The sequence below is a fragment of the Eulemur rufifrons genome, chromosome 7, assembly GCF_041146395.1.
Source record: "Eulemur rufifrons isolate Redbay chromosome 7, OSU_ERuf_1, whole genome shotgun sequence".
NCBI classification, from domain to species: Eukaryota; Metazoa; Chordata; class Mammalia; order Primates; family Lemuridae; genus Eulemur; species Eulemur rufifrons.
In genome coordinates, this window is record NC_090989.1 from 208,575,731 (window position 1) to 208,602,532 (window position 26,802).

The following is a 26,802-nucleotide window of genomic DNA, read 5'->3' on the forward strand; positions in this document are numbered from 1 at the left end:
TTTTCATCCTGAGAGGCCAGAAGCTGCAGGTGAGTAAGGTGTGAGTGGAGGTCAGACTTGGTCATCAGCGCCGCCAGTGGTGGTCTCGTGGTGCTGTGTTTTAGATGATTCGACTGGGTGGCCTATTTGTCCCATTCAGGCCCCCACACCAGTAGCTAGCTATTAAGACAGAAGACCCCTTTTGATGACACACTTTTGACGACCACAGGGTGAGAATCAGCTCTCACGTGTTCTCACTTGTGAGAATTTTGTCCTGCAGGTGAGTCCCTGGTGGTCTCCCCTCCCCTCTTCTCCCCCCACCCTTTGCCGGCCACACCTGGCATAAAAGGCTCTCTGTTCTCAGAGACCAATTGTTGCAGTACAGCTCTGATAAGGTTCGTTTTATCTGGCTCAGTAAAAGCCGTTCGGAAAAGTCAGCTTTCCTTGTTCTTGGTGGCCAGTGCCAGCATCCGGCCAGACCTGGTTTGGAGTTGAAGTCCAGGAACAAAATTTATAATGCCTTTTTTCTAAGCCGTATTTTTACACACTCGGCTGTCACGCTGAGGCGCCATTTTTTCTAACGCTGCTGTGAGGCACACCAAGCTGCAGTTGCACAGATGCAGTTCTCCAAACTGAGGGACACGAATGTTCCAAGGACGTGAATGTCTCATTTCCACCTTGAATTCTAAAACGGAACATGTTCTCTCCAGTGACAGATCCCACACCTGCTATTCCAGCCTATGTTGTGAAGAAAAAGACACTTAGGCCACCGGGGCCTTGCCTGAAGAGACACTGCTGCCACCAGGGCCTTGTGAAGAAAGAGACAATTCTGCCACCAGGGCTTACCACCGGTGACTTACATGGGGGGAAGTTCAGTGTTCACCTCCAGAATGGGTTTCCTGCATTGCTGGAGAAATGCTTTAATTGGGCGTTGCTGGTAACTTTGTCAAAGGGTTAACAAAACTTCCCTTGTTAGGAATCAAATCAAAAAGTCCTCTCTCTGGGGAATGAGAAATGTTTTCTTTCTCATTTGATGTGGAAACAATATTTGCTATAGCCATTTGCAAAAATGATTGATTAATTCTCAGACATTGCTGTTTATAGAGATGATTAATTTAATTCCCAAACTGTGTCGTGAAGGTGAGTACTATAATGCCCATTTATAGATGAGGAATGGAAGTGTGAGAGAAATCCTTCTTTATCCGAGGTCTTGAGCTAGTCTGTGGCAGGTTTCGGGGCAGGTGCCCGCCCTCCGAGGAGCCTGTCCTGGGAGCTGGCGGCACCGTCAGGGCACACACAACTGCGCACTGCCTGCCGCCCACTCGCTCTTCTTCCACAGCTTCAAGAGTCTATGCTTCCTGGCAGGACACCTTCCCTGGTGGTTGTGATGGTGATGTGGCCTGCTTCAGGGATGGTGACACTAGTATTGAGGCGTATTTGTTTTTGTTTGGCAGGTTCTCAGCCTGGCTTTTGAGATGATGGGATTGGGAAACGGGCGTCGCAGCATGAAGTCTCCGCCCCTCCTGCTGGCTGCCCTGGTGGCCTGCATCATCGTCCTGGGCTTCAACTATTGGATTGCGAGCTCCCGAAGCGTGGATCTCCAGGTGTTTTGTTTGTTTATTTTGTTTGTGTGGATGCCGTAAAGTATTTAAAGTTGCAGGGTGATGGGGACCAGGGGTGTGCTGTTCGTCGTCCACCCCATCCAGCCCTGGGCCAGACTCCACACCAGGTCTGCTTTGGGTAGGAGAGGACCCCTCTGACTGGTCAGGATTAATTGAAGTAGCCCCTGACCCCGAGCTTTTCCGTGACTCGATAGTCATGACCCCTATTGCAATAGTCTTGAGTAAAGTCTCTCTTACCATTTTAATAAGTGTCAGTGTGATTTCTCTTTAACAGCACTCTTTAACGGATTTGTGCACAAATCCTACAAGGTTGAGACTTTACTTTCTCCATTTCACAGGGGGGCAAACTGAGGCACAGAGAGGCTAATAAGTACAGGTGCAGCAGGGATTCATCTGACCCACCTGGGTTCTCGGCTATGGAGCTCCATCCCATCTATTCTTCGTCCTGCTCTCGGGTTTACCCACTCCGGGTTGTAGTCTCGGTGCCTGAGCTCGCACCAGAGCCCTGTTCTCTGGGCAGATGAGGTCTGGATGTCCGGAGGTGGAGAACTGAGTCTGTTTTCAGAAATTTTATCTGATAGGGAGTTGTTAAGGGCTTCATTAGCAGGGAGCAGGAACTAAATATTGGAGCACCACCTCACACCAGGTAAAGCGTGAGGCGTTCTTATGTACTCACCTCATTTAAACCTCGCAGGAACGCCGCGAGGGGTGTGGTGGTGAGCTCCAAGTGCCTTCCTTCACTTACAGCACCATTTCTCCAGAAGAACCTGATTTAGCTTCTGTACAGTTGACTTAAAACCTGGAACCTTGGGCACATGTCACGGGTGTGAGGCTGGGTGCTGGCCTCGGGCCCGGTTGTGGTCTTGGTGGGGGGAGCTCAGGTGGTCCAGTCTCTGGGGGTGGTTTGGCATTGGCCCTGACGCTGTGGTCTCCTCATAGACGCGGATCGTGGAGCTGGAAGGCAGGGTCCGCAGGGCGGCCGCGGAGAGAGGCGCCGTGGAGCTGAAGAAGAATGAGTTCCAGGGAGAGCTGGAAAAGCAGCGGGAGCAGCTCGACAAAATCCAGTCCAGCCACAACTTTCAGCTGGAGAGCGTCAACAAGCTGTACCAGGACGAAAAGGCAGGACTGCTTTGTTTTCCTTATAGTTCTCTTCTAAGGACAGTGTCTGCGTTGTCTGTCTGTGGCATTCTCAGTGGGAAGCTAAGCGGCTGGGTGTCGATTTAGTAATTATGTGGAATGAACCTGTTGATCGAGCCTGGGTACTTACCACCATCCAGCCCTAAGTCTCTGGCTGGGCTGTCAGGAAACCCTTTGCAAGGGCGATAGATGGGAGAAATGTAGAACTAAGGCGGTGTCGGATTCATCCTCCTGTTGGCCTTTTCACCACTTTCTACAAACAGGTGTTAAATACCTACTCTGTGCCAGGCCTGTGTGAGGTGATTGTATCTCAAAGATGAATAACATTTGTGCTTTTAAATATCTCATGGAGGAGAGGAGAGATGCAGACCTCTAAATAAATGCTAACAAAGTAGGGAACTCAAGAATGTTGGCTTTTAAGTTTAAAAAAACTAGATTCTGCATAGATTAAAAAGGGGCTTCCTGCTAATTAAAATATCTAAGCTTTATATGTCTTGCTTTTTCTGTTTTTCTTAGGAATGAATGACTGTACTTTCTTCGATATTAAATTGTGTAACTGAGAGAGTTAACTAATATCTTCCATTTTAAAGGGTATCAAACTCATGGCCACTTATTACCTAGAAGGGTTTGGCTTTTATAACACACACACCTCTTTCTGTGGAATGGCTGGTTTATTGGAAGAAGGTTGTATTCCAACTTCCATTATCTTGAGTTATCTCAGAAAATGAATTATTTCTAGGAAGGGCCTCAGACTTTTATTGCATAACTGATTTAAAATGCAAGAAGTACTATTTTCATTTGCAGAGTACTTTCCCATATTAGCAAACTCATATTCTCTGGGAATTGTTCCAATTTTAATATTATTCTAATAAAAATGTGTCTTTATTTTTCTTCCCTTTTCTTATATGTGGGAGACAGTATTTGTGCTCCTGAAATTCCCTTTACATGAATATAGTAGGACCTGCACATTTCTCACAGTGTGTATCCAGACAGGACCCTTAAAATGTTTTTTGGAAGATGTAGAGTTTATTCTCAAGGCTTGCAGAAATTCCATGTGGGATTTGCAGGCTGTGCAGAGAATGTTGCTGGTGCCCAGGCAGTGGTTAGGAAGATGTCTGGTGGGAACTAGGGAATGTTTGGGGCCTGGGAAGTGAGGACCCAGGGGAGGCCAGCCAGATTCCCGACGGGGCTGGGCCTGAGACGTGCTCCTGAGGAGGGCAGGGTAAGTAGGATCTCCAGAGATACTTTAGTGCTGCCTCAGTGACCGCCTGTGGTCTGGAATGAGCCAGAGCACATATTTCCCGTCTGCAGGAAGTGAGGAAAAACATGGAGGATGTTTTGTGTGTCTGTCTGCCTCCCACCCCCTGTATATGTCTCATTACCTGAGAGTTTAGCTCTCTTTTTCTTAGAAAGAATTGTGTTTTACTCTGAGCCTCTGGTCTTTCAATACTTTTGTGTTTAAAATTTCTTTCTTTTTGAAATGGTAGTGATAAAGACAGTATGAGTATTTGTGAGTGCATGTGTCTGTGGTGTTCGGTTGTTGCTGCTGTTCTGTGGTTTTGGTTGTGGAGTCTGGCGTTTCCTTAACTCTGTCAGTCTGCTCAGTACTGCTGAAATGATACTGGTCCACGAAGTCCCAGACTCTAGGAACAGCTGATCTCTGTGCTCATACTCCTCTGAGCTCCTGGGCATTTTTGTGCGTGTATGGGCAGGACGGTCTGGCCGTAGGGTGCTCCTCCTTGTCCAGGGCACACGCTCACGGGTCTCCAGAGCCTCCCAAACAGGCTGCAGGCAGTGGGCTCCCTGTATTGCATGGAATACAGGAAGGGCAGAATCCTCAGAGAACGTGCTGCATAGATTCATTCCTTCTAGAGAACTCATGGTAACTCAGTCGGTGAAACATCATTACCACAGCAAGTCCTAGGTATAGAAATTCTAGTTTATTTGGATGTAATCTGTTGTGGAGACAAGACCACAAACTTGGAATTTTAAAAAATATGGTCAACTAGCTGTTTCTTTAAAAAATCTGCCTATAGAAAGAAATGAGAGAGAATATGTGCCAGGCAGAAACCAGGTGACTGTTTCACCCTGATTCTTAAACTTCACTTTCACAGCTTTCTTTTTAAGAAGGGGGCATATGTTTGAGGATCCATAGGGCAGGAAGCTCTATTAGTCACAATAAACAAACTTACGGTATATATTTAAAAAGCTAGGAGTCATAGTTAACAAGGTAAAAATAGTTGAAGGAGCATCAACTAGTTGTTTGAAAAGACAGTTGAGAGTTTTTAACTTTTAGAATCTGTGATATAAATTTTTTTTCATTACTGTGAGCAAGGATGGGTCCCCTCATCAAAACTTAGCCCCGGGAGCATTTTAGGTTTAGCTTGGTATAGCGGAAGGCGTAGGCCTTCCCGTCAGGCAGATCTGGGCTCAGAATTTCCTTAGCTGTGTGATTTTAGGCAAGTCACTTAAATTCTCTGAACCTGTTTTCTCAACTGTCAAATGGAAATAGTGACGAGAATCCCTTCACAGGGTGCCTGTGAGGATTCAGTCAGACAGTGTGTAAAGAGTTTGTTACAGTGCTTGACATAGAATAAAAGTTCAAAAAGTGATAGCGAGTATCATTACAGCTAATTGTACTAATAGTAGCCGCAGCAGTAACAGTAGCAACAGTAGTAGAGGCATTAGTGAACCACAGCAGCAGTAGTGATAATGTTATCTTTTTTTATATGATCTCTGTCTTAGTCCATTCTGGCTGCTATAATAAAAGACCACAGACTGGGCGGCTTATAAACAACAGATATTTATTTATCACAGTTCGAGAGACTGGGAAGTCCAAGATCAAGGTAACTGCAGATTTGGTGTCTGGCGAGGGCCTGCTTCCTGGTTCACATAGGGCAGGCATCTTCTCACTGCTGTCCCCTGGTGGAAGGGGCGAGGCAGCTCTCTGGGGCCTCTTTTATGGCACTGATCCCATGCATGAGAGCTCCACCCTCGGGCCCTAGGGCCCGTGGTTGACTTGGTTTCAACACAAGAATTTGGGGTGGGTGGACACAAACATTCAGACCATTGCAGACTTTGTTTTTCCCTCCCAAATTGAAACCATGAAACCAAACTGTGGTATCTGTAAAAACGGATTAGAAAGACATCTAGGAAGACAGGACCAAGAACAATGGCAGTCACCACAGTAGCGGGAAGAGCCCACATTAATCGAGCCTCTGCTTAGCCAGACGTCAGGCTGAGTGTTCTGCAGGGATTGTTTCGTGTGTTCCTCTCGCAGTCCTGTGAGGTTGGGGCTCACTTACTAGATGAGGGAACCAGGGCTCAGAGTAGTCACTGTCACCTAGGAGAAAACGTAGACCCTAGACAGCCTGCAGGTGGCCTCCACCCTGCTTTTCTTCCTCTTCCCTCCGTGGAGACACAGCTTGAAGGATGGGTGGGGCCATACAGGAAATTGGACTGGCCGGAGTTGATCACTGTTAAAGCTGGGTGATTGATACCTGGGAGTTCCTCATACCGTTTTGCCATTAAAAACTCTTCACAATATAAACTTTCAAAACATCGTTTTTAATGTCTCTTTGCTTCCAAAGACTACTGTGTTCCAACTAACTCCCTTTCGGCCACACTTCATATTTTCAGCTGAGACATACCTGATTCTTTCAGTGTGGTCAGGCTTGTTCTTCACCTGCATACTTACTTGTCTCTACATTGTCTTTTCTAATCTTAGAAGATTAGCACTTGTGGTTGGAATTGGAAGGAGGCTCCTTTTTAGAATTTTAAAGAATTACAGTGATTCTCAGCCTAGGAGGCGGGGTGTGGGGACCTGTGGGTGGGGGTAGTTTGCAGATCTCACATAACCTAGAGAGACTTCCCTGCCTGTTTCCACCCCCCCCCCCCCCCCCCCCCCGCCCGTGTTCCTGCTGGGCAGGCATCCTGTCTCTCCAGTGGGGGCTTGGACAAAAGCTTGAAAAACCAAACCTATCAGGGAAGATGTGAACAGACACCTTTTTGTAATGAAATTACTGCTTTGGGTCAGCCCTGTCTAATAGAATCTTCTGTGATGATGGAGATAGTCTGTATTTGTGCTGTGTAGTATAGTAGCCATGTGAGCCTGTGGAATACCCGAAATGTGGCCAGTGGGGTTGAGAAACTGAGTTTTATTGAGTTTTAACTAATTTAAATGTTTTTTCTAATTTAAATTTAAATAGCCAAATATGGCCTTACCGCGCAGCACAGGTTTAGGCGATCGGAGAACACGGGTAATAAGCCTCATCTGGGCCTCTGAAATAGAGTCCTGTTCTGTGGAGGGCAGAAGTTGGGTCTCACGAGGTTCTTTGGTGCCTTTCTCCCCTCTTCTGTGAGGGTCAGAAGCAGTGGGGGGGAGGATTGGGAGTGGGAAGACTAGATCACTGTCTGGTTAGGTGGTTGTGCTTGCCCTGAAAGTCTCCGTAGCTTGCTGCTGTTCTGATGCAGAATTATCAATTCAGCTTATCAGATTGGCTGTTGTTTAAGGTCTGTCTTGGGGTTTTGAATTTATTTGTTAGGAAAGTTGTTTCAGAGCAATCAATCGTAGCCTGGCTGTACACTGCAATCATCTGTGAGATTATACAAAAAAAAAGATTAAAAAAAAATACATTGGCTCAGAATCTCTGGGTGTTGGAGCTCAGGGAATATGTAATTTCTTAAAGATCACACAAAGACACACACAATGCATGATTTTTTCCTACATTCCCAAATCACTGTGATGCAGCTAGCTAATCCAGAAATTGGTGAATGAGATCAAGTGTTTTGCAGTATTACACTTTTAAAAATAAAAATGCATTTTCAGGGTTTTAATTTTTTCACTTTTTTTTTTTTACCCTTAATGAAATGATTTAAAAGTTAAAAGGCATTATAATTGAGAGATATGTAGTCATGTGCTGCTTAACAATATTTCCGTCAGTGATGGACTGTGTATACATGATGGTGATCCCATGAGATTATAATACTGTATTTTTACTCTACCTTTTCTATGTTTGGCTATATTTAGATACACAAATACTTACCCTTGTGTTACAGTTGCCTGCAGTATTCAGTACAGTCAGATGTTGTGCAGGTTTGTAGCCTAGGCTTGTGGTAGGCTAACCCATCCAGATTTGTGTGAGTACACGCTATGATGTTCATACAATGATAAAATTGCCTAATGACACATTTCTCAGAACATATCCTTATCATTAAACAACGCATGACTATAATTCATTTAAACATAATTTGCTAGAGCTGTTACAAAGTAATGGAGTTAATACTTGTTTTTCTAAGATACTCTTTCATCTTTACCCACATTTACTGGAATCCTTGAACACGTTTAGAAGCTATGCCAGATTGGAAACTTTCTGCTCACCACTTTTTCCCCAGGATAGAGGATTCACTCAGAATTTGAACATAGGTGGGTCTTCACGTCCTTAGCACTGAGACCAGCTTGCTTAGACACCCTTCAAAAGTCACCCAGAGCCAGGTACAGTGGCTCACACCTGAAAGCCCAGCACTTTGGGAGGCTGAGGCAGGAGCATTACCTTAAGGCCAGGAATTTGAGAATAGCCTGGACAACATATCTGGACCCCATCTCTACAAATAAAAAAATTTTTAAAAAGTAGCTGAGCATAATGGTGTGCATCTCCCAGCTACTCTGGAGGCTGAGGCAGAAGGATCGCTTGAGCCCAGGAGTTTGAGCCTACAGTGAGCTACGATGGCACCACTGCTCTGTAGCCTGCATGACCGAGCGAGACCCTGTCTCTAAAAAAGAAAAAAAGTCACCAGGAATGGGCAAGTGTGAGATACCACGTGAGCTTCTTGACAGCTGTGTGATTGTACTGTAATGAGACATAGAACAGTTTTCTTATGAAATAGCTGCACATACAGAAAGGTCAGAAGAATAAGCTCACATCTGTGTGCCCCTCACCCAAATATTAACACAAAAAACATCATGAAGTTGAGGTCCTGTACGTTCCCCTTCCCAGTCCCTTTCCCTCCTGCCTATATAACCACCATTGTGAACTTGAATGATTATCCTTATACTTTATATTTGTGAACTCTTACTACACATGTCTAAAAACAATATTATTTTCTCTCTGAGTTTTTAATATATATTTTTGGTTACTCTATCATTCTATAACTTGCTTCTTATAGTCAGCATTGTTTTTGAGGTCTTTGTTAATTATTTTAGAGATCTAGTTCATTCATTCTAACTACTGGACCCTCTTTCTTTGTATAAATATACCACAGTTTATTTACCCACCTCTACTGATGGGCCCTTACATTGTTTCTAGTTTTTTATTGTTGAGAGAAGGTGACAGTGAACATGCTCTGCTCCCTAGGCACCTGGGAGTGTCTCTAAGCTTGCAGTGTTTTCCAACTACAGTTTGGGACCTGTTAGTGAGCTGTGCATAATGATTTTGTGGGTTATGACCCACAGTGAAAAAAATTAAAGATATTAGAGTATACATGTCAACTATTGTTTCATGAAACTATTGTTTCAGTTTCTATAAAAATATGTATACGTGTAAACATACTGCATCACAAGATAAAATTTGTCATTGTGGGTCATGGTTAAAAGAGTTTGAAAGATACAGGGCTATGTCTAGAAGTTAAATTGCTAGATCATAAGTTGTACATATTTTCATTTTTATTAGCTGTTGTCACATTGCTCCCCAAAGTGGTCCTGCTGTTGTCTTTGACTTTGCACAGCTTCCTGGCCTGCACATCAGTTGGCCCTCTGTTGTAGCGTGTAGCATTTCACTCTTCTTTTCTGATTTGTTCCAATCTAGGTTAAGTTATGTGCCCGATCATTTGGCATCTCTTGTGGGTTTGAGTCTGGCATTTGGTAGAAGTTCAAGTTCTTGGTAGACGAGTGAGTGGGAGTGTCGGTCGGTGCACCTGCACTCCCTGGGTGTCCAGCGTGTGCCCGGGCCCTCAGCAGCTTGGTTTCCATCTTCCTCATCTTGTTCCAGATACCTAGAGAATAATTAATTTTTAACAGCAACAAGAGTTACATGAAAGAAGAGATCACTGTTGACTAAAGTATTGTAGTTTTTTCCTGAAAGGATTGTTTTTGAGCCTTGGAGGTTAAAATGGGATTTAGAGAAGCTTGTGGAAGGATGGCTTTAGGCATGTAGGACAGCATGAAGCAGAGGGTTAGAGTGGGAATGTGGAGGGTGTGACGCATCCCGCCAACTGTGGGAAAGTGTGCTGGGCAATAAAGGTGTACGTTGGCCGATGTCATGGCCAGCCTTGTCTAACCCCGGTCCCCGAGAACGTCCCTACAACCTTTGCTGCTGCCCACATGGAAGGCTAGCTGGCCACTTAAGTTCCACTGCAACAAGCCCACGCCCAGAGCCCACTGGAGGAGGCGAGGAAGCTGGCCCAGGGGGAACTCTCCAGTGGCCAGAGTGTTGACAGAATCAGATTCTCTGTCTTGATAAGTTAACCAAATCCCACAGACTATGATAATTTGATGGTAGATACTTCAAATGCGACATCAGCAGAATCTTGGGGGTTGAGCTGTCATTTCATTTCTTTTTTTTTTTTGCCTCCCTGTCTGTTGCAACAGTAGGTGTGGTGAGGACAGTTTGACTGCATAAAGGCAATTGTGCAAATTCATGTGAATTTATATAACGAAGTGGAAGCACTACACTTCCCGTTCTGTATGCAACAAGGGATATTGAGCTTTGTTTTGAAATGACTGTGTATATTAGTTTTCAAAAAAAGTTGTCTTTTCCTTAATTAACAAAACAGTAATATCATTTTAGACAATTTTGAAAATACAAAAAAGAAAATTAAAATCATCTGTAATTCCAATCACTCAGATTAACCACTGGGAACCCTCCAATCTTTATTTTATAGTACAGATTACATCTAGGCTTTTATAAATTATTGATTATATTGAAGCTTTTATAAATGTAGATGTGCCATGAAAATGATAGAATATAAGCAGAGTTCTTTAAATGATAAATTCATTTAAATGCTTCTAGTGTTTGCATATCATTCTTTAAAAAACCCAGAAATTTCTAGTTTATTGTGCATTATTACTTCAGTTGAGGCGATTACTTCATAGGTGGAAAGTCAGGGGTATAATTGCAGACAAGAGGATTCTTCCTACATGTTTGTGGAAGGGAGGCTGTGTAGATTGCCTTGGTAGCTAATGGGCACAGCTGACTGTGTTTTGAATGTGAAGATCTACATTTGGGTTCTTGTGAATAGACTTAGACATATATGGGGTGTTCTGGTTATGTTACTAGGTATCAGCTTGCCCTGAACCACAGTACTTTAAAACCATGACAAACAACATTTATTTTGCTCTGGCACCTGCAGTTTGGGAGGGCTCAGCTCAGTGGGAACAAGTTGTCTCTGCTCCACACCCACCCTGCGGTGCCTTGAGGCTGAGGCTAGAATCCTCTGAAGCCTCCCTCACTCCAGTGTCTAGCTGTCCGTGAAGCTGTCACCTGAGACCTGAGCTGGGGCCGGGAACGTGAGGCTTTTCCACGTGGCTTTTGGCTTCCTTACAACATAGGCTGGTCCCACGAGTTAGTGTCCTCACCGAGCAGGGGAGAGGGACCACCCAGGAGGAAGCTGTGTCTCTTTTGTTTTCCTTTCCTGGGGCTGCCAAACAACATACCACAAACTTGGTGGCTTAAAACAACAAAAATTTACTCTTCTGCAGTTCCAGAGGCTAGAAGTCCAAAATCAAGGTATCGGCAGGGTCATGCTTCCTCAAAGGCTCTGCGGGAGGGTCCTCCTTGCCGTTTCTAGCTCCTGGCATTTGCAGCACCCTGGCTCTCTTGGCTGTGACTGCAGTGTCGTCCTGCGTCTTCACGTGGCCTTGCCACCGTGTCCTGTGTCTTCATCTCCTCTTAGGAGACCACCAGTCACAATGGACTAGGGGCCAGCTAATGACCTCGTTATAACTTAATTACATCTGCCTGGACCCTGTTTCTTTTTTTTATTAATATGGAACAATTCACAAATTTGCGTGTCATCCTTGCACAGGAGCCATGCTAATCTTCTCTGTATCGTTCCAATTTTAGTATATGTGCTGCGGAAGCGAGCTGGACCCTGTTTCTACGTGAGGTCATCCACAGGTTCACCCACAGGCTCCAGGTGGACATAATTTTGGGAGCACACTGTTCAGCCCACAGCACCTTTTATTGACCTCGCCTCAGAAGTCACAGGGTCACTTCCATTGCATTCATTAGAAGACCACTAAGGTGGCTCAAATTTCAGGGGAAATTAGACTCTGCCTTTGGAAGTAGCATCAAAGAACTTGCGGTCATGATTTTAGACCATCACCTTTGTGTGGAGTCTTAATAATCCTCACACAACCACTAGTGAAATACTGTTTTCTTTGTACAGGGCCTATGTGTGTACGTATAAAACAAGGTTCTAAGGGGTCTAAGTGGAAACAGATCTTAGGGTTTTAGTTTTTGGCAAAAGCCAAGGAAGATGCACTTGTAAAGGTCTGTGTTAACCCCTAGGTAGGGCACAGGGTGTCTAGGTCATTCGTTTATGTTGTTGTCAGAAGGCTGATTGCTAATCTGGGTCTGAAAACTCCAGAATACCCAGGGTAGTCTCTTTACTCGCTCCTGCTCGGGAGCAGCCGTGGCCATGCTGGCTTGGGGGTGCTGAGTACCTGCCCTCTGCAACGCCTGGGGAAGGGTCTGGGAGACCCCGAATTGCCTGGTGGCATCTTCTGAAGGGACTAGTGCACGTCCTCCTGCTATTGTGTTCATCTTTGCTTGCCAGAAGTTAGATGAGAGATAGCTTCCCTTTTGGTGTCTGCGTTCCTGACGACCTTGCTAGGCTGGTTTCTTGCAGCTGTGTATCCACTTTGACGGTTATACCTTTCACTTATTTGTTCAAATGGGTAACCCAGCATGGCAGCAGTACAAAGAAAACGTTTTAGCAACAGTTCCTTTGTCATGGAAATACAGTTCCTGTATCATTCCTGAAGGGGGCACAACCTTGCTGCCTGAAGGAAAGGAAGAGTAGTTGGTGACAACGCTCACTGGATTGTGTCCAGAAGAAGAAAAGCTTAAAGACACAGGTGGCGGGGGAGGTGCAGGGAGGACCTGCCTCAACAGGCCCATTTGTCACGCTCACCTGTGCACCCCACGCTTGGGTCAGGTGGTTTCAGCAAGCTGCCAGGTTCCTCCTCTTGCTCAGGAATGTGGGGTGCAAGGAGGCTCTGGGAGGCGCTGCCTGAGGTATGTGGGGTGAAAATATCGTACCTTTTGAGTGCTTTCCTGTTGGGAACAGCTGGCTTGTGGAGCCAGGAGAGCTCGAGGTGTTTGGCTCTCAGGTTCTTGTGTGTCATTGGGCCTGGGACGGGGCTGCTTCCCTCAAGTGCAGTAGCATTTGTCAATATGAGTGACTTTTCCTGAAAGATTCTGCCTCTTGAAAAGGAAATGACTAACATTAAGAAGGTCCTTGGTCCTCCTTTAGAATTTCAAAGTGCCTTTGCACACATGAACACATTACATTTCTCGTTTAATTTCCTCAGGAGACAGTCATTGTTGTTTCCATTTCTGAAATTGCTTTTTAAAGTTTTATTTATTTAGTTAGCTAGTTTTTAGAGACAGAGTCTCTGTCACTCGGGATGGAGTGCAGTGGCACAATCATAGCTCGTAGCTCACTGTAGCCTCCAACTCTTGGGCTCGGATGGTCCTTCCCCCTCAGTCTCCTGGGTAGCTGGGACAACAGTGTGCGCCACCACCGCTGGCTCCATTGTTGTTTCTAGAGACAGAGAGGAAGAGACTGAGAGGTCGTGGAAAGGCCCCCAGGACCTGAGGGTGGGCGTCATGGGGACAGCCCTGGGCTTTGGGGTCTTCCCACCCGCTCCACTGGACTGCATCCTCATATGGCCAAACACAGTTCTCCGAGGGTCCTAGTTAGTGTATTTTCTGTTGGCCAGCTTTTCTTGTCACCTGAGAACGTGATGATTTTCTCCTGGAGGGTTGGTTTCCTTGGGGAACCAGAGTGGACTTGTGCAGATAAAAGTAGTGTCTTTGATTTTTATCACCCTTTTATCTCTGTGATTGAGGAATCCAGGGCTCTAGAGCAGGTTTTCTGTTTTTATTCCCATTCATTTTCTGTGGCCAGTTCTGTCCATCTGCTTAGTATTTGTTTTGCCAGGCGCTGGCTTGTGCCCAGTGGTGGGGAGGCCGTGTGCGTGGTCCATGCCTTTCCCATTAAGTGCTGGAGAAAGACAAGTAGGTGGGCGTCTTGGGGTCAGTGAGAAACCACCCAGCTATTTTAAGCTGGAAGGATTTAATACAGTGCAGTAGGTGCCTGCAGGCTTGAGGGAAGGGGAGAGGCTGTTCACCATTCAAGTCTCCAGTAGGTGCATCTGATTGGAATCAAAATCCCACGGGAAATGAGTATGGAAGATGGATTTTAGCTTTCAAGACTTCACTCTCCAGGAAGGCACATTAAAAGGTGTGTGGAGCCAACACAGAAGAGCCGATCTGCTGTGTCCCCCACCAGGCAGGTGGGTGAGGGCATCCAAGTGCCCTGGGAGGAGCTGTCCCGATGGTGTCTAACCTGGAAAGGACAGGTGGGCGGGGAGCCACTGTGGCTGTGCCAGGCAGAGTGTGGCTTCAGGTGTAGAGTGAGAGGAGTGCTGGGGCCCTTCCCTACGTGGCTTCCAAGCCACTGGGGAGTTTGGACTTGAGCTGAAGACACAGGAGCCATCCTAGGGTAAGCTGAGGTGGCCACAGAATCAGACGGCCAGATGTTTAAAGGCAGGCGGTGGGGCAGGAGGTGGTGCTGTCAGGTGGCTCTTGAAATATTTGGAGCAAAAAGCGATCTCGTACTGCATCTAGGCAGAAGAAGGACAAATTCTGCGAAGTGAGCAGATTTTTGAGTCAGCCGGGAGGAGGGGTGGCCAGGCCTTCGTGACAGGAGGGCTGGGAGAGGGGAGGGAGAGTCTGAATTGAGGCAGAATGAAAGCAGATTGATAAAGTCTATTGAAAATCCTTTTTCCTGAAAAAAAAAAAAAAAAAAAAAAAGTGTTTGTCTCAGAAGACTTTGAGTCTTACTGGATTGTAAATTCTCCAGTTTGCTGAGTGGATTTGACCTTCAAAGATAGCTTCATAATTAACTTCAAGTATTTCATAATTTACCTCCCACATTAACAAAATGTTTGCAGGAGAAACAGCAAAGCAGGTGCCATCTGGGTGGATGTCCTTTACTGCAGACTGCTGTGAGGACGCCCAGTGCCGGTTCTTCATCCGCTGCCCTCTGGGTCCTCCTCGCCCACCTCGAGGGAGGGGCCGGGTGTGCCCCTTAGGGCAGCTCCCTCCCTGGATTCACCACCTGAGTGGGTGTTAAAATGCGCCGTGGCCGGGTTCCACGTGGAAAGCGGCCTCTAGCGGTATGACGTGCTCGTGGTGGTTCGCGGCTGACCAGGCGAGGCGTGTCTCTTCTGTGCCTTGCTGTCTTGTTGCCCACGGGACGGAGACAAACCCCACACGCGTCCTCGCTCTCGGACTTGGCTTCATGCTCACTAGAAAGGGCATTTCTGCATCTCGTCGTTATAGTGGGCAATGGGCACCTGGGGTTTTGCCCTTGTGGTTGGCCTTTGTCTTACTCTCTTTTCACCCAGAAAATTGCTTGAGTGAGTTGGACCTGACTCTGTTCACCTTCTTTACTTCTTAACCTGGCACCACAAGACGAGCGTTTGGCGGGGAACACATAAAGATGACACGAGCTAGCTGTCGTCTCACTTATTTCTCCTTTAGTGGTGAGAAGGGGGGATCCGCAGTCACGCATGTTTAGGAACAGCCAGTGATCCAGATCTGTTAGGTGCGTTGGCTGTGGCCCTGTAACCTGTAGGCTTAGTTCAGTTTTAGTTTTTCTTTAGTCTCCAAATGTGTATACCCCTTACTTTGCAGAAAGAATGTGCAAAAGTGCTGCCCCTCCTGCAGGCAGAGCGGAGGAGTTGCTGGGCTTCCCATTTGGGAGCAGAAGCTCTGCAGCCCGGGTCCCTCCGCTGTCCTCACTGTCCTCACTGTCCTCATGGTGCAGCCAGAAATCTGCAGCCCAGGCTTCCAGCCCGTCAGGGCATTTCCTGGCTGCCTACAGAACAGTTAGGGAATGTTCTGGATCGCTGGTGCTGTGTGTGCTGTCATGGAGTGTTTTTCTTCCTCTGAAAGCAGAGCTGAAGATTTCTGAGTGTTCCCCTCCCCTGGCCAAGCCCCAGTGTCGGTGTGTGGTGTGCTCCTCTGCGTGGGTGTCTCTTCCCGCAGCCATCGCCTAAGCAGCCAGGGCTGAGGGGTGGGGCCGTGTGAGCTGCCTCAGGCCTACCCAAGCCCCCTGGCAGCCACAGCGAGGTGACCTCCAGAAAGATCCAGGGTCGGGGACTGAGAAGACGGGCCCTCATCCTGCCTTAGAGTCGGGAAGCATCAGTGTGCATGCCGGGACTCCCATTGCCAGTTGTGGTTGGGTCCTCTTGGGAGTTGTCTGTGACCCAAGTCCTGTGTGGGTTAGAGGCACATAGGTGGGCAGGACCCTGGGAGGCAGCTGTGGTGGGTTCTCAGAATCAAGGGCAGTTTCCTCAGTTTGCTTCCCCTCCTCCCTTCCCTCCATCCTCCCTTCCCTCTGTCCTCCCTCCCCTAAGCACCTGCGGTGCTGGGGCGCTAGGGGTGGATGTGAACCAGTCTTGGTCCAAGGCTCCCTCCCCCTTTGGCGGTGCCTGTCCCTGTGATGGGCAGCACGCCTTGGGGACCTTGCTGTGCAGTGCTGGGCGCCTGCGTGATCCCAGGGTGGGTCCTGGGGCCATCCCGGGCCCTCCCAGTGAGTTGTGTGTGGTGTTTTCTCACGCCAGCGGCTGTGAGTTGGGCGGGGTGGGGCCACGTTGTTCTCTCTGTAATGACACAACACTGGGATGTCTTGGCAGGAGCTGTTTCGGGTGCGTAGAGCTGTGTACACTAGGTGTTTTCCTAGATAGATGATGATCTGGGGTTTTTTAAGCTTCGTACAGTTATGCTTAATCTCTCCCACGACCTTCCAGGAAAACTCCGTGACTTGTGCGCACCCTCCCGCAGCTGCGGGTCGCCTGCGTTTCTGCCCCGCAGTCCCCTCAGCTCCTTACTGACCAGGCTCTGAGGCCTGACTCTGTCTGCGAAACGCTCTCGCGCAGTCTGCTGTTCCTGCTCTCACACTCACCCACGCGTTCACTAACTCACCCACACCCCGTTCCTTTTCTTCATCCTTTTTTTGTTGTAAAATACATATGACATAAAAACTACCATTTTAACCGTTTTTAAGTGCACAGTTCAGTGGCATTAAATACATTCACATTGTTGTGCCACCATCATCAATATCCAGCACTTTTTCATCTCCCTAAAATGAAACTGCACCCATCAAACAGTAACTCCCCATTCTTCCTCCCCAGCCCCGGCAGCCACCGTGCTGCTTTCCGTCTATGAATGTCACTACTCTAGGGACCTCGTGTAAGCGGAATCATGTAATATTTATCCTTCTGTGTCTGGCTCTTCCACTCGGCATAGTGTTTCCAGTGCATTTCTTACGTTGATTTGTTCTCTCGCGCTCACACTCACACTCACATTGACACACACACACACACACACACACTCCCCCCCCACCGCCCCCGTGCCCCTACCGTTTGCTAGACCTTTCAATAATCCAAGTTGTAAGTTCTTTTGCGTTGGAGAGTCGTGGAGATATTCCCCACAGGGTTTTGTTTAACCCCCAGGAGTAGATTCTTTGAATTTAAAACACAGGCCCAAGTTTTCCCTCCCTGAACGCCACCTCTGTGGGTGGGGACAGTAGCTTCACTTGCTGCCGCCAAAGCTGTGCAGGATTTTCGGTTGTCATCTACACCGCCCGTGTCTCTCCATCCGTCACTTGGGCCTTCTGTGGAGAGGCGCTGAGTGCTCCCACCACGGGGTGAGCCTGGAGGGCAACGACGTGGACTCCGGGCTCCTGTCTTCCTTCTGTGTAGACGGGGCAGCAGAGGATCGATGGTAGAGAAGAACAGATGTGCTCTAGCCTCCATGCTGGCACCCTGGGGCCATTTGGAAAAGTGTGAGGTGGGGCTTGTGTTTTTTGTCTTGGAGACACAATGGGGAGGGGGAGTGTGCTCCTGGCACTCAGAAAGGGTGAGGGGGCAGGAATGCTAAATATGCTGCCAGGGGGGATAGTAGGAGAGCAGAGCAGTCCCACCTGAGACGCCCCTGGTGTGCCCCTGTTGAAACTCAGCAGGCCAACCCCTGGGTCCCAGTTGTGGAAACAGAGGACCAGAGAAGTCAAGTGTTTTGTCTCAAGTCCAGGAGCAAATTAGCCCCAGACCCCAAAGCAGAATCCACACATCTCAAGTCTTTACCATTTTCTTCAGGAAAATCTCTTCCACACCCCATCTTCTCTCTGTTGCCCTCCTTCTGTGACCTTTCTCTTTTTCCTCTCCTTTTTCCCCATTAATGAGCCTCAAAAGGCCTTTGTCAAAGCTGATAATTGTTGATGGAGCTATACTGCAATAAGAAAACTGCTTAATTTTACGAGTGAAATTACAAGTAAGAAATAGCACACAGTAAAGATCTGTACTTCTGAAAGTTCTTGAACCTACCCAGAATTCCTTCAGAACATAAAAGTTCATCTCAGCATCTTCTAATTTACCTTTCTTTTCTTGTAAAACCAGCCCTGAAGTTAAGGTTTGAAAAAATTGCCACTTTCCGGCTTTGTTGTCAGCATGACATGGTCTTTGTGTAGACTAATTGTGGAAAACTTTGAGCGTGGAAAAGCAGACAGAATGTGTCTGACATGAGGCTTCAGTGATTGCCCCTCCTGCTGTTTTCATCCTAGGTATTTCAGTGTGTGTCTCTGAAAGGTGGGCTCCTCTTCTCCGGTATGATTCTATTATCATACCAGAAAATCCAGTAATTCCTTAAAATCAAATATTCGGTCAGTGTTTGCCTTTTTGTGTGTATAGTCTTAATCACCAGAGTTAATTATGTTAGCTCCAGGGTTTTGCAAACAGGCCTAGTTTCCTCACCACTTTGTGCTGCTGTTTCTATGGGAACATGCATCCCGCAATCCGGTCTTTGGCCCAGGGGGGCTGTGGGCACGAAGCATTTAGGAGCCAGGGCTTGTTCTGTTGTTGTGTGTGAATCGGTGTGAGCGCGTAATCTTAACAGGATGCCATGAATAAATAACTCAGTCTCCCTCCCCTGCCTTCTCATTCCTCAGGAGCTGTGAGTCCCTAGCTCCAAGTGGCTATTGAGCACTTCAGATGTCCCAGTTGAGATGTGCTGAATAAGTGCAATATATGCTAGAGTGCAAAGATTTAGTGTGGGGGAAAAATAAAATATCTCACTAATAGTTTTTATGTGGATTACATCTTTCTTTTTTTTTTTTTTTTTTTTTTTCTTTTTTTTTTTGAGACAGAGTCTCACTCTGTTGCCCGGGCTAGAGTGAGTGCCGTGGCTTCAGCCTAGCTCACAGCAACCTCAAACTCCTGGGCTCAAGCGATCCTCCTGCCTCAGCCTCCCGAGTAGCTGGGACTACAGGCATGCGCCACCATGCCCGGCTAATTTTTTGTATATATATATTTTAGTTGTCCATATAATTTCTTTCTATTTTTAGTAGAGACGGGGTCTCGCTCTTGCTCAGGCTGGTCTCGAACTCCTGACCTCCAGCGATCCACCCGCCTCGGCCTCCCAGAGTGCTAGGATTACAGGCGTGAGCCACCGCGCCCGGCCTGGATTACATCTTGAAATGATAATGTGGATATATTAGGGTAAATAAAATATTAATGTTAATTTCATCTGTTTCTTTTTTAAAGTGGGATAAAAGTCACATTACATGAAATTCACTATTTTAACCGTTGATAGTGTGTCACACAACTCAGTGGTTTTGGATGTGTTCACAGTGTTACACAACCGTCACCACTACCTAATTCCAGAACATTGTCATCACCCCAGAAAGACACATGTACTTATTAAGCAGTTACTTCCCATCTCCCCCTCCCTCCAGCCCCTGGCAGCCACTAATGTGCTTCCTGTCTCCATAGACTTGCCTATTCTGGACAGAGCATATCAGGGGAGCCATGACCATGTGGACTTTTGTGTCTGGCTTCTTTCACATCGTCCTGTAGTGCCTTCAGGGCTCGTCCACGTTGCAGCATGTGTCAGTACTTCATTCCTTACTGTGGCTGTGTGTGTGGATAACCATATTTTGTTTGTTCATCTGTTGATGGACATTTGAGTTGTTTCCACTTTTTGGCTGTTATGACTAATTCTTCTGTGAACATTTGTGGACAGGTTTTTGTGTGGAGATGTGTTTTTGTTTCTCTTGGTTTTATACCTAGCAGTGGGGTCACTGGGTCCCATGGTAACTCTGAAGGACTGACAGACTTTTTCACAGGGGCTGCACCATTTTACATGCTCATGAGCTGTGTGTGAGGGTTCCAATTTCTCTCTAGTTTTTCTACGTCCTTGTCAACACTTGTTACTTTCCTTTTCTTAGATTATAGCCATACTGATGGCTGTGAAGCGGTATCTTGTCATTTTGATTTGCATTTCTCTAGCGACTAATGATGTCGAGCGTCTTTCGTGTACTTATTGACTGTTTATATGTCTTCATTGGAGAAATGTCTGTTCAAATCCCTTGCCCACCTGTTTCTTTTTACTTAATTGAATGTGGCTATGAGAAAATTTTAAATGTCCATATGTGACTGACATATTTCTATTGGATAGCACAATTTTGAAATTGGGAAGGGATAAAAAGAAGACACCAATGAATACTTCACACTCTTCCCTTCGTTCTTATGCCATTCTGAGGTCACTAAGATCAACTTTTGCATTTTAAGGTTCATCTCCCTGAGGCATTAACAGGAATTTCAGTACAAAGAAGTTATCAAGGCACCTGACTTGCGGTGGCCTGACAAGAGTTAGATTGGGTGAGTGTCCTCTTTAAGTCTGAAAGTTAAGGTGGACCCACACCCTCAAAGCAGGTTGATTATTTTAATGAGCCAAACAAACACAGCAGTAAAAGCTGCCTTCAACTCCTTATGATGTGATCAGCATTCTGCTTCCAAGCCAGCTTTTCGAAAATTAGTATTTTAAGAATTAGTCATTATATCTTATTGAGGTTTCAAAATGTGTTAATTTATTGTAGATTTGTTGCTTTGAACATTTATTATGAAATGTTGAGCTTATTTTTCTAGGACTCTAAGGCTGAAATAGTTTCATTTTTTTCATTAATTTTTATTTTTATTCTTATTTATTTTATTATAATTAAAATTTTTTTTCTAATTCCTTCCTTCACCACTGTACTTACCAAGGACTAATGCAGAAATAGTTTGATCAGATATACTTCCCGTAACAGAGTCGTTATAATGAATTTGTGCATGGGTGATTCACACTGACACCCTTGAGTTTAGTTTGCAGTTAAATTCTGGTGGCACTTACTGCTTTCTCGTCTATGAGTGTTCCCTGAGGACAGTTCACAAGCATCAGGAAGTGCAGCTCCCCCCAAAGTCGCTGCACCAAAATGAGGAAAACAACCTGGTTTTTCCCATCTGTTGGTTGTTTAGAGTAGAATGTATAATTCATTTGAATGCAGGGTTTTTTCTTCCTTATAATATATCGAACCCAAAAAGAAGCTGGGAAGCATTTTCATAGTTTTCCTGAAAATGATTCAACAAGAAATTTTCTATAAATGTAAAGCTGTATATAAAAGATCTTAATGGTATTTTATGATCCTTTTTCATTTTAAGTGGAGGCTGTATTTTTCCATGCATAAATAAGGAGGTGGGGGAAGATTAAGGAAAATATATTTTCCTTGGAAGAATAAAGTCACATGGAGACAAGTATTTCTGGACCCTCAGATAGCTGCAAACTCTAATATGGATTTTTTGGGGAGGAGCTAAGGGGAATGGGTGTAAAAGAAACAAGTCAAATTGCCGTGATTTTTATAGAATGATTCACCTAGGAGAAATCAGCTTTGAGGATAATCGGCATATAATTATTTAAATGTTCCTTTTTTTTTTTTTTCTGTTTTAGCACTAATGTTGAGAAGGAAGGTGGTTTCAATATCTAGGTGCAGTAGAAATTTAAGTGTATAGTTCAGTGATGTGAAGTATATTCACATTGTTAAGCAACAGAGCTCTAAAACTTTTTCATCTTGCAACACTGAGACTCTCTACCCAGTAAATACCAAATTCCCTCTCCCCCTCCTGCAGCCCTGGGCAACCATCTTCTATTTTCTGTTTCTATGATTTTGATTACTTTAGGTACTTCCTATGAGTGGAGTCATACAGTATTTGTTGTTTTTTTTTTTTTTTTTTTTGGTGACTAGCTTATTTTTTCACTTAGCATAATGTCTTTGAGGTTCATCCATGTTGTAGTGTGTCAGAATTTCCTTTTGGAAGGCTGCATAATATTCCAATGTATGTATATACCAGATTTTGCTTATCTGTTTCTCCATCTATGGTCACCTGTGTTGCTTTTCCTTCTTGGCTATCGTGAATAATGCCGCAGGGAACCTGGGGGTGCAGATGTCTCTTGGGGATCCTGCTTTGAATTCTTTTGGGTTTATACCCAAAAGTGGGATTACATGGTCATATAGTAATCCTTTGTCTTTTCAACTGGATGTTTGTAAGCTTTTTCAAGAGTAGCAGGAGCTGGGAGCTGTGTAATCTGATTCCACTGTGCAGGCCCCCCTTTTACTTCCTGTTTGCTACCTCCACCCCTGCCCTTGTAGAATATTTATAAACACTCCTCTGGATAATGTCTCCCGAGAGATGAATTTTACACATATTATCACTGTGACCTCTTATCTGTTGCCCCAGGAGATGTTCTGTATCCTCAGATCTCCCAAAATAAACACCAGGTTTGTGTGGTTAGTTGTCGTTTCTGGGCATGCATCCCTATGTGCGTAATACCTTACCCCGTAAGCTGTTGCTTCCGCTAAGTCCCCTCTCTGCTCAGGCCTAAGAAAGAGTGAAGGTTGCGCAGAAAGGTCCCAGCGGGAGCAGGGGGCAGCGGAGGAGGAGATGGTGTGGTTGTCATTATCTACTGCTAACCAGAAATGTATCTCCATGTCGTGGCAGCACATTGAGGAGTGGAGTATTTGCAAACTTCCTTGATGGTGACAGTAAGAAATTTCACAGTGTGGCCCAGCCCACATGTGCTGTGTGTTTGTGTTCACTAAACCTGTGCGATGTACTCCAGTGTCTTATATTCTGTTCCCCTCCTTTTTAGGTTTTTGCTTGTTCTTAGCATTGGGTGGCATCCCCTAAATGGGTGTGGCAATTTGCCAAGTAGCCATGAAGAACCTGCTCTCTGGAGCCTGCCCGTTGGAGCTAGAGTTTGGCTTTTCCTATTAATAGACCAGTGACCTTGAGCACCTTAAGCGTTCTGTGCCTCGCTGTCCTGTCCCCTAAGACGGGGTGATAGACTACCGCCTCATAGCCTTGCTAGGAGGAGTAAATGAGCAAGTAGACGCGAAGTGCGTAGCGGAGCCCCGGCGCGGAGTGATTCCGTGGTGTGCAGCGGCCGCTCGCTCTTCTTACTTTCCATTTCTTTTTATTATCAAGTCCTGGCTGGCTTCTGCCCTCCTCTGCTGGTGACTCTCCCAAGTTGGTGTAACTGACTGTGTGTGAAACCTCGTCCCTAAGCTCATAGACTGTGGACAGAAGCACAGCCAGAAGTTCAGATCATCAAGTGGCCTCATTAGCAGAGGCTTCTTGGTGCATTCCTTTTCCTTTGTTCTTTTAGCCAGTCTGGCATTTGGAGTTCAGCTTCTGATTGAGGACGTGTGCTGTGGGGCTGCTGATCCGGCCCCGCAGGTGCCCGGGGAGGGCGAAGAAGCCAGGCCTGGTGGGGCCTTTGGTGGAGGAGCCGCGGTGTCCTTGGCATGGAACAGAGCCAGGGATCCGTTGACTCCTTCCTCAGGGTACAGGCTGGTGGTTGGAAAGCAAATCTCTAAGCAGGTGTGTCCCTTTTCTGCTGCGGACATCGGATAGTCCAGCCAGACAGCTGACTGCCCGGCTCCTTCCCTGGCAGCCGCTATGGGTTGGGGGAGGGGGCGGTGCCTTTCCCTTATTTCATCACATCTACCTTGTAAGGCCACGTTGTTAGGTTGCCCGTGTTTATTTCGTGTTTATCTTCTTCGCAGGCGGCTCTGGTGAATAATATCACTGCAGGTGAGAGGCTCATCAGAGTCCTACAAGGTAAGTGCATGTCCCGCCTCAACACCAGGCACTGGCCTTCTAGAACAATCCACTTTTCCTCTCATCCTTCTCTGGGGCCACCTGCTGTTCTACTATAATTTCGGGGTGGGTAGTGTTATGAGTAATTGAGCAATCTTTAGTCTATCCTTTTTGCTTAACTCGACCTCCTTAAAAGGCTTTCCCTTTTAACAATAGTGCTGAATAATGCATTGCAAACTCTTACATACAAAAGAATCCAGACTCCCATTTATGAAGGGGAGTCTGGATTATCATATATATGTGATTTGTTTTATAGACACACCATATATGTGTGTATATATATGGTATATCTATGGCCTGTTTTAATTGGGTCACCCTGAATTTAGATTTTCCCATGAAACTTAGGAAAACTGTCCAGCCCCATTTAATTCTATTTTTTTGCTACTCTGACTCTGTTCGCCAGCTGGGATTTGTGGGGCAGGAGATGGGACCGTGTCCTCTATGTGGGGGCTCCCCTTCCATGTGACTGAGGGTCAGGTCATCAGGGCCCAGTGTGGCCTGAGAACGTGGTGAAAGGAGCACTGGTCCTGGTAGGAGGTTCCCGTAAGCCCCCAGAGCCCGAGTTTCCACCTCTCTAAAATGGGACAGGAGCCATGGTGGCTGATGAGCAGTTGATGTGGCCAGTGGGACAGAAGAACTAAATTTTTAATTTTTGTTAAATTTTCAGTACTTTAAAACTGATACTCAGTTCAGTTATTTGGAAACTAAAGTATGTTTGGGACAATTGTGTATATATCAGTCTACTTCTTAATTGTAAATTTTATGAAATCTAAATTCCAATCAAGAATTTCTAATGAAAATTTAACAACTGAATTGAAATGTGCTATAATTGTCAAATACACCCCACATTTCAAAGACTCAGTATGAAAAAAGAATTTAAGATATCTTTGAGGGCCGGGCGCGGTGGCTCACGCCTGTAATCCTAGCTCTCTGGGAGGACGAGGTGGGCGGATTGTTTGAGCTCAGGAGTTCGAGACCAGCCTGAGCAAGAGCGAGACCCCATCTCTACTAAAAATAGAAAGAAATTATATGGACAGCTAAAAATATATATAGAAAAAATTAGCCGGGCATGGTGGTGCATGCCTGTAGTCCCAGCTACTCGGGAGGCTGAGACAGGAGGATTGCTTGAGCCCAGGAGTTTGAGGTTGCTGTGAGCTAGGCTGACGCCACGGCACTCACTCTAGCCTGGGCAACAGAGTGAGACTCTGTCTCAAAAAAAAAAAAAAAGATATCTTTGAAGTGAGGTATCACAAGAATGGAAAAACAAGCACCACATGTACTCGCCATCAAATTGGTGCTAACTGATCAACACTAAGGTGCTCACATGGAAGTAATGCTCACTGGGTGCCAGTCAGGTGGGAGGGGAGTGTGGGGGTGGGCAAACTCACAGCTAGTGGATGCAGTGGGCACTGTGTGGGGGAAGGGCGCACTTGTAGCCCTGGCTTAGGTGAGGCAAAGCCGTTATATGTAACCAAAATGTTTGTACCCCCGTAATAGTCTGAAATAAAAAAAATAAATAGGATTTTGCTTACAAAAAAATTTTACAGTCATTACATGTTGACATAATATTCTGTATCTGTTGAGTTAAATATTATTTACGTTTTAAAAATGTGGTTACTAAGAAATTAAGAATTCTCTATGTGGCTTGCATTATGGTTCTGTTAGACAGCACTAATTTAGAATTCTAGTTCCAAATCAGGTTCTAAGAATATTAACAGGTCTTAGGTGAAAAGAGGTTGCTTTGTCAAATTTGTTTTGGGGAATTTATTTTGGGGAAAAAGAGGTTACCTGACTACAGGGGGCGCGTCAGTGCTTGTATCTGCTGCTGAGACCAGTCAGTCCCCTGGCAGGGATGTGGCCTGCAGCCTTTCCTATACTCCATGTTTCCCACAGCTTTAATCATGTGTATTTGACACACAGTGAACTGCACACAGAGTGTACAGCTTGGTGAACTTTTACATATGCATGCATGTCACATAGCCACCACCACCAAAGTCACACTGTGTAGTGAACATCTCGTCATCCCTTAAAGCTTGCCAGTGCCCCTTGGTATTCCTCCCACCTCACCTCCAGACAGCCTCTGATCTGCTTTCTGTCCTTACAGATTAGGTTGCATTTTTAATAATTGTATATGCAATCAGATTGTATATACCTTTTTTTGTTGGGCTGCTTTCACTCAGCATAGTTTTTTTCCTTTTTCTTTTAAACAGAGTCTCATTCTGTAGCCCCGGCTGGAGTGCAGTGGCATTATCATAGCTCACTGCAACCTCCAACTGCAGGGCTCAAGTGATCCTCCTGCCTCAGCCTCTCAAGTAGTTGGGACTACAGGCACATGCCACCGCATCTGGCTAATTTTTCTATTTTTAGTGTCGCTCTTGCTTAGACTAGTCTTAAACTCCTGAGCTCAAGCAATCCTCCTGCCTTGGCCTCCCAGAGTTCTAGGATTGCGGGTATGAGCCACCACTCCTGGCCTACTCAGCATAAGTAAAAAAAAAAATTTTTTTAGAGACAGGGTCTCACTCTGTCTCCCTGGCTAGAGTGCAGTGGCGTCATCATAGCTCACTGCAACCTCAAACTCCTGGGCTCAAGCGATCCTCCTTTCTCAGGCTCCTGAGTAGCTGGGACTACAGGTGTACAACACCACACACAGCTAATTTTAAAAAACATTTTATGTAGAGATGGGGTCTTGTTGTGTTGCCCAGGCTGGTCTTGAACTCCTGGCCTCAAGTGATCCTCCCACCTCAGCCTCCCAAAGTGTTCGGATTACGGCCATGAGCCACCACGCCCAACCTAGCATAATTA

General features: G+C 45.9%; 1 protein-coding gene and 1 non-coding gene across 2 annotated transcripts in view; one reads left to right on the plus strand and one right to left on the minus strand.

Moving 5' to 3' along the window:
- Positions 1-26,802, plus strand: part of GOLM1 (golgi membrane protein 1) — a 60,517-nt gene that overhangs the window by 9,601 nt on the left and 24,114 nt on the right. Inside the window, exons 2-4 of the mRNA XM_069474065.1 lie at positions 1,434-1,583; positions 2,541-2,720; positions 23,907-23,961. Of these exons, the coding sequence (XP_069330166.1) occupies positions 1,455-1,583; positions 2,541-2,720; positions 23,907-23,961 (364 nt within the window). The 5' untranslated portion in view covers positions 1,434-1,454. The remainder of the gene's footprint in view (positions 1-1,433; positions 1,584-2,540; positions 2,721-23,906; positions 23,962-26,802) is intronic.
- On the minus strand, positions 11,715-11,817 carry LOC138388789 (U6 spliceosomal RNA). Its single transcript, XR_011234278.1, has one exon. It is a non-coding gene; the product is annotated as a U6 spliceosomal RNA (small nuclear RNA).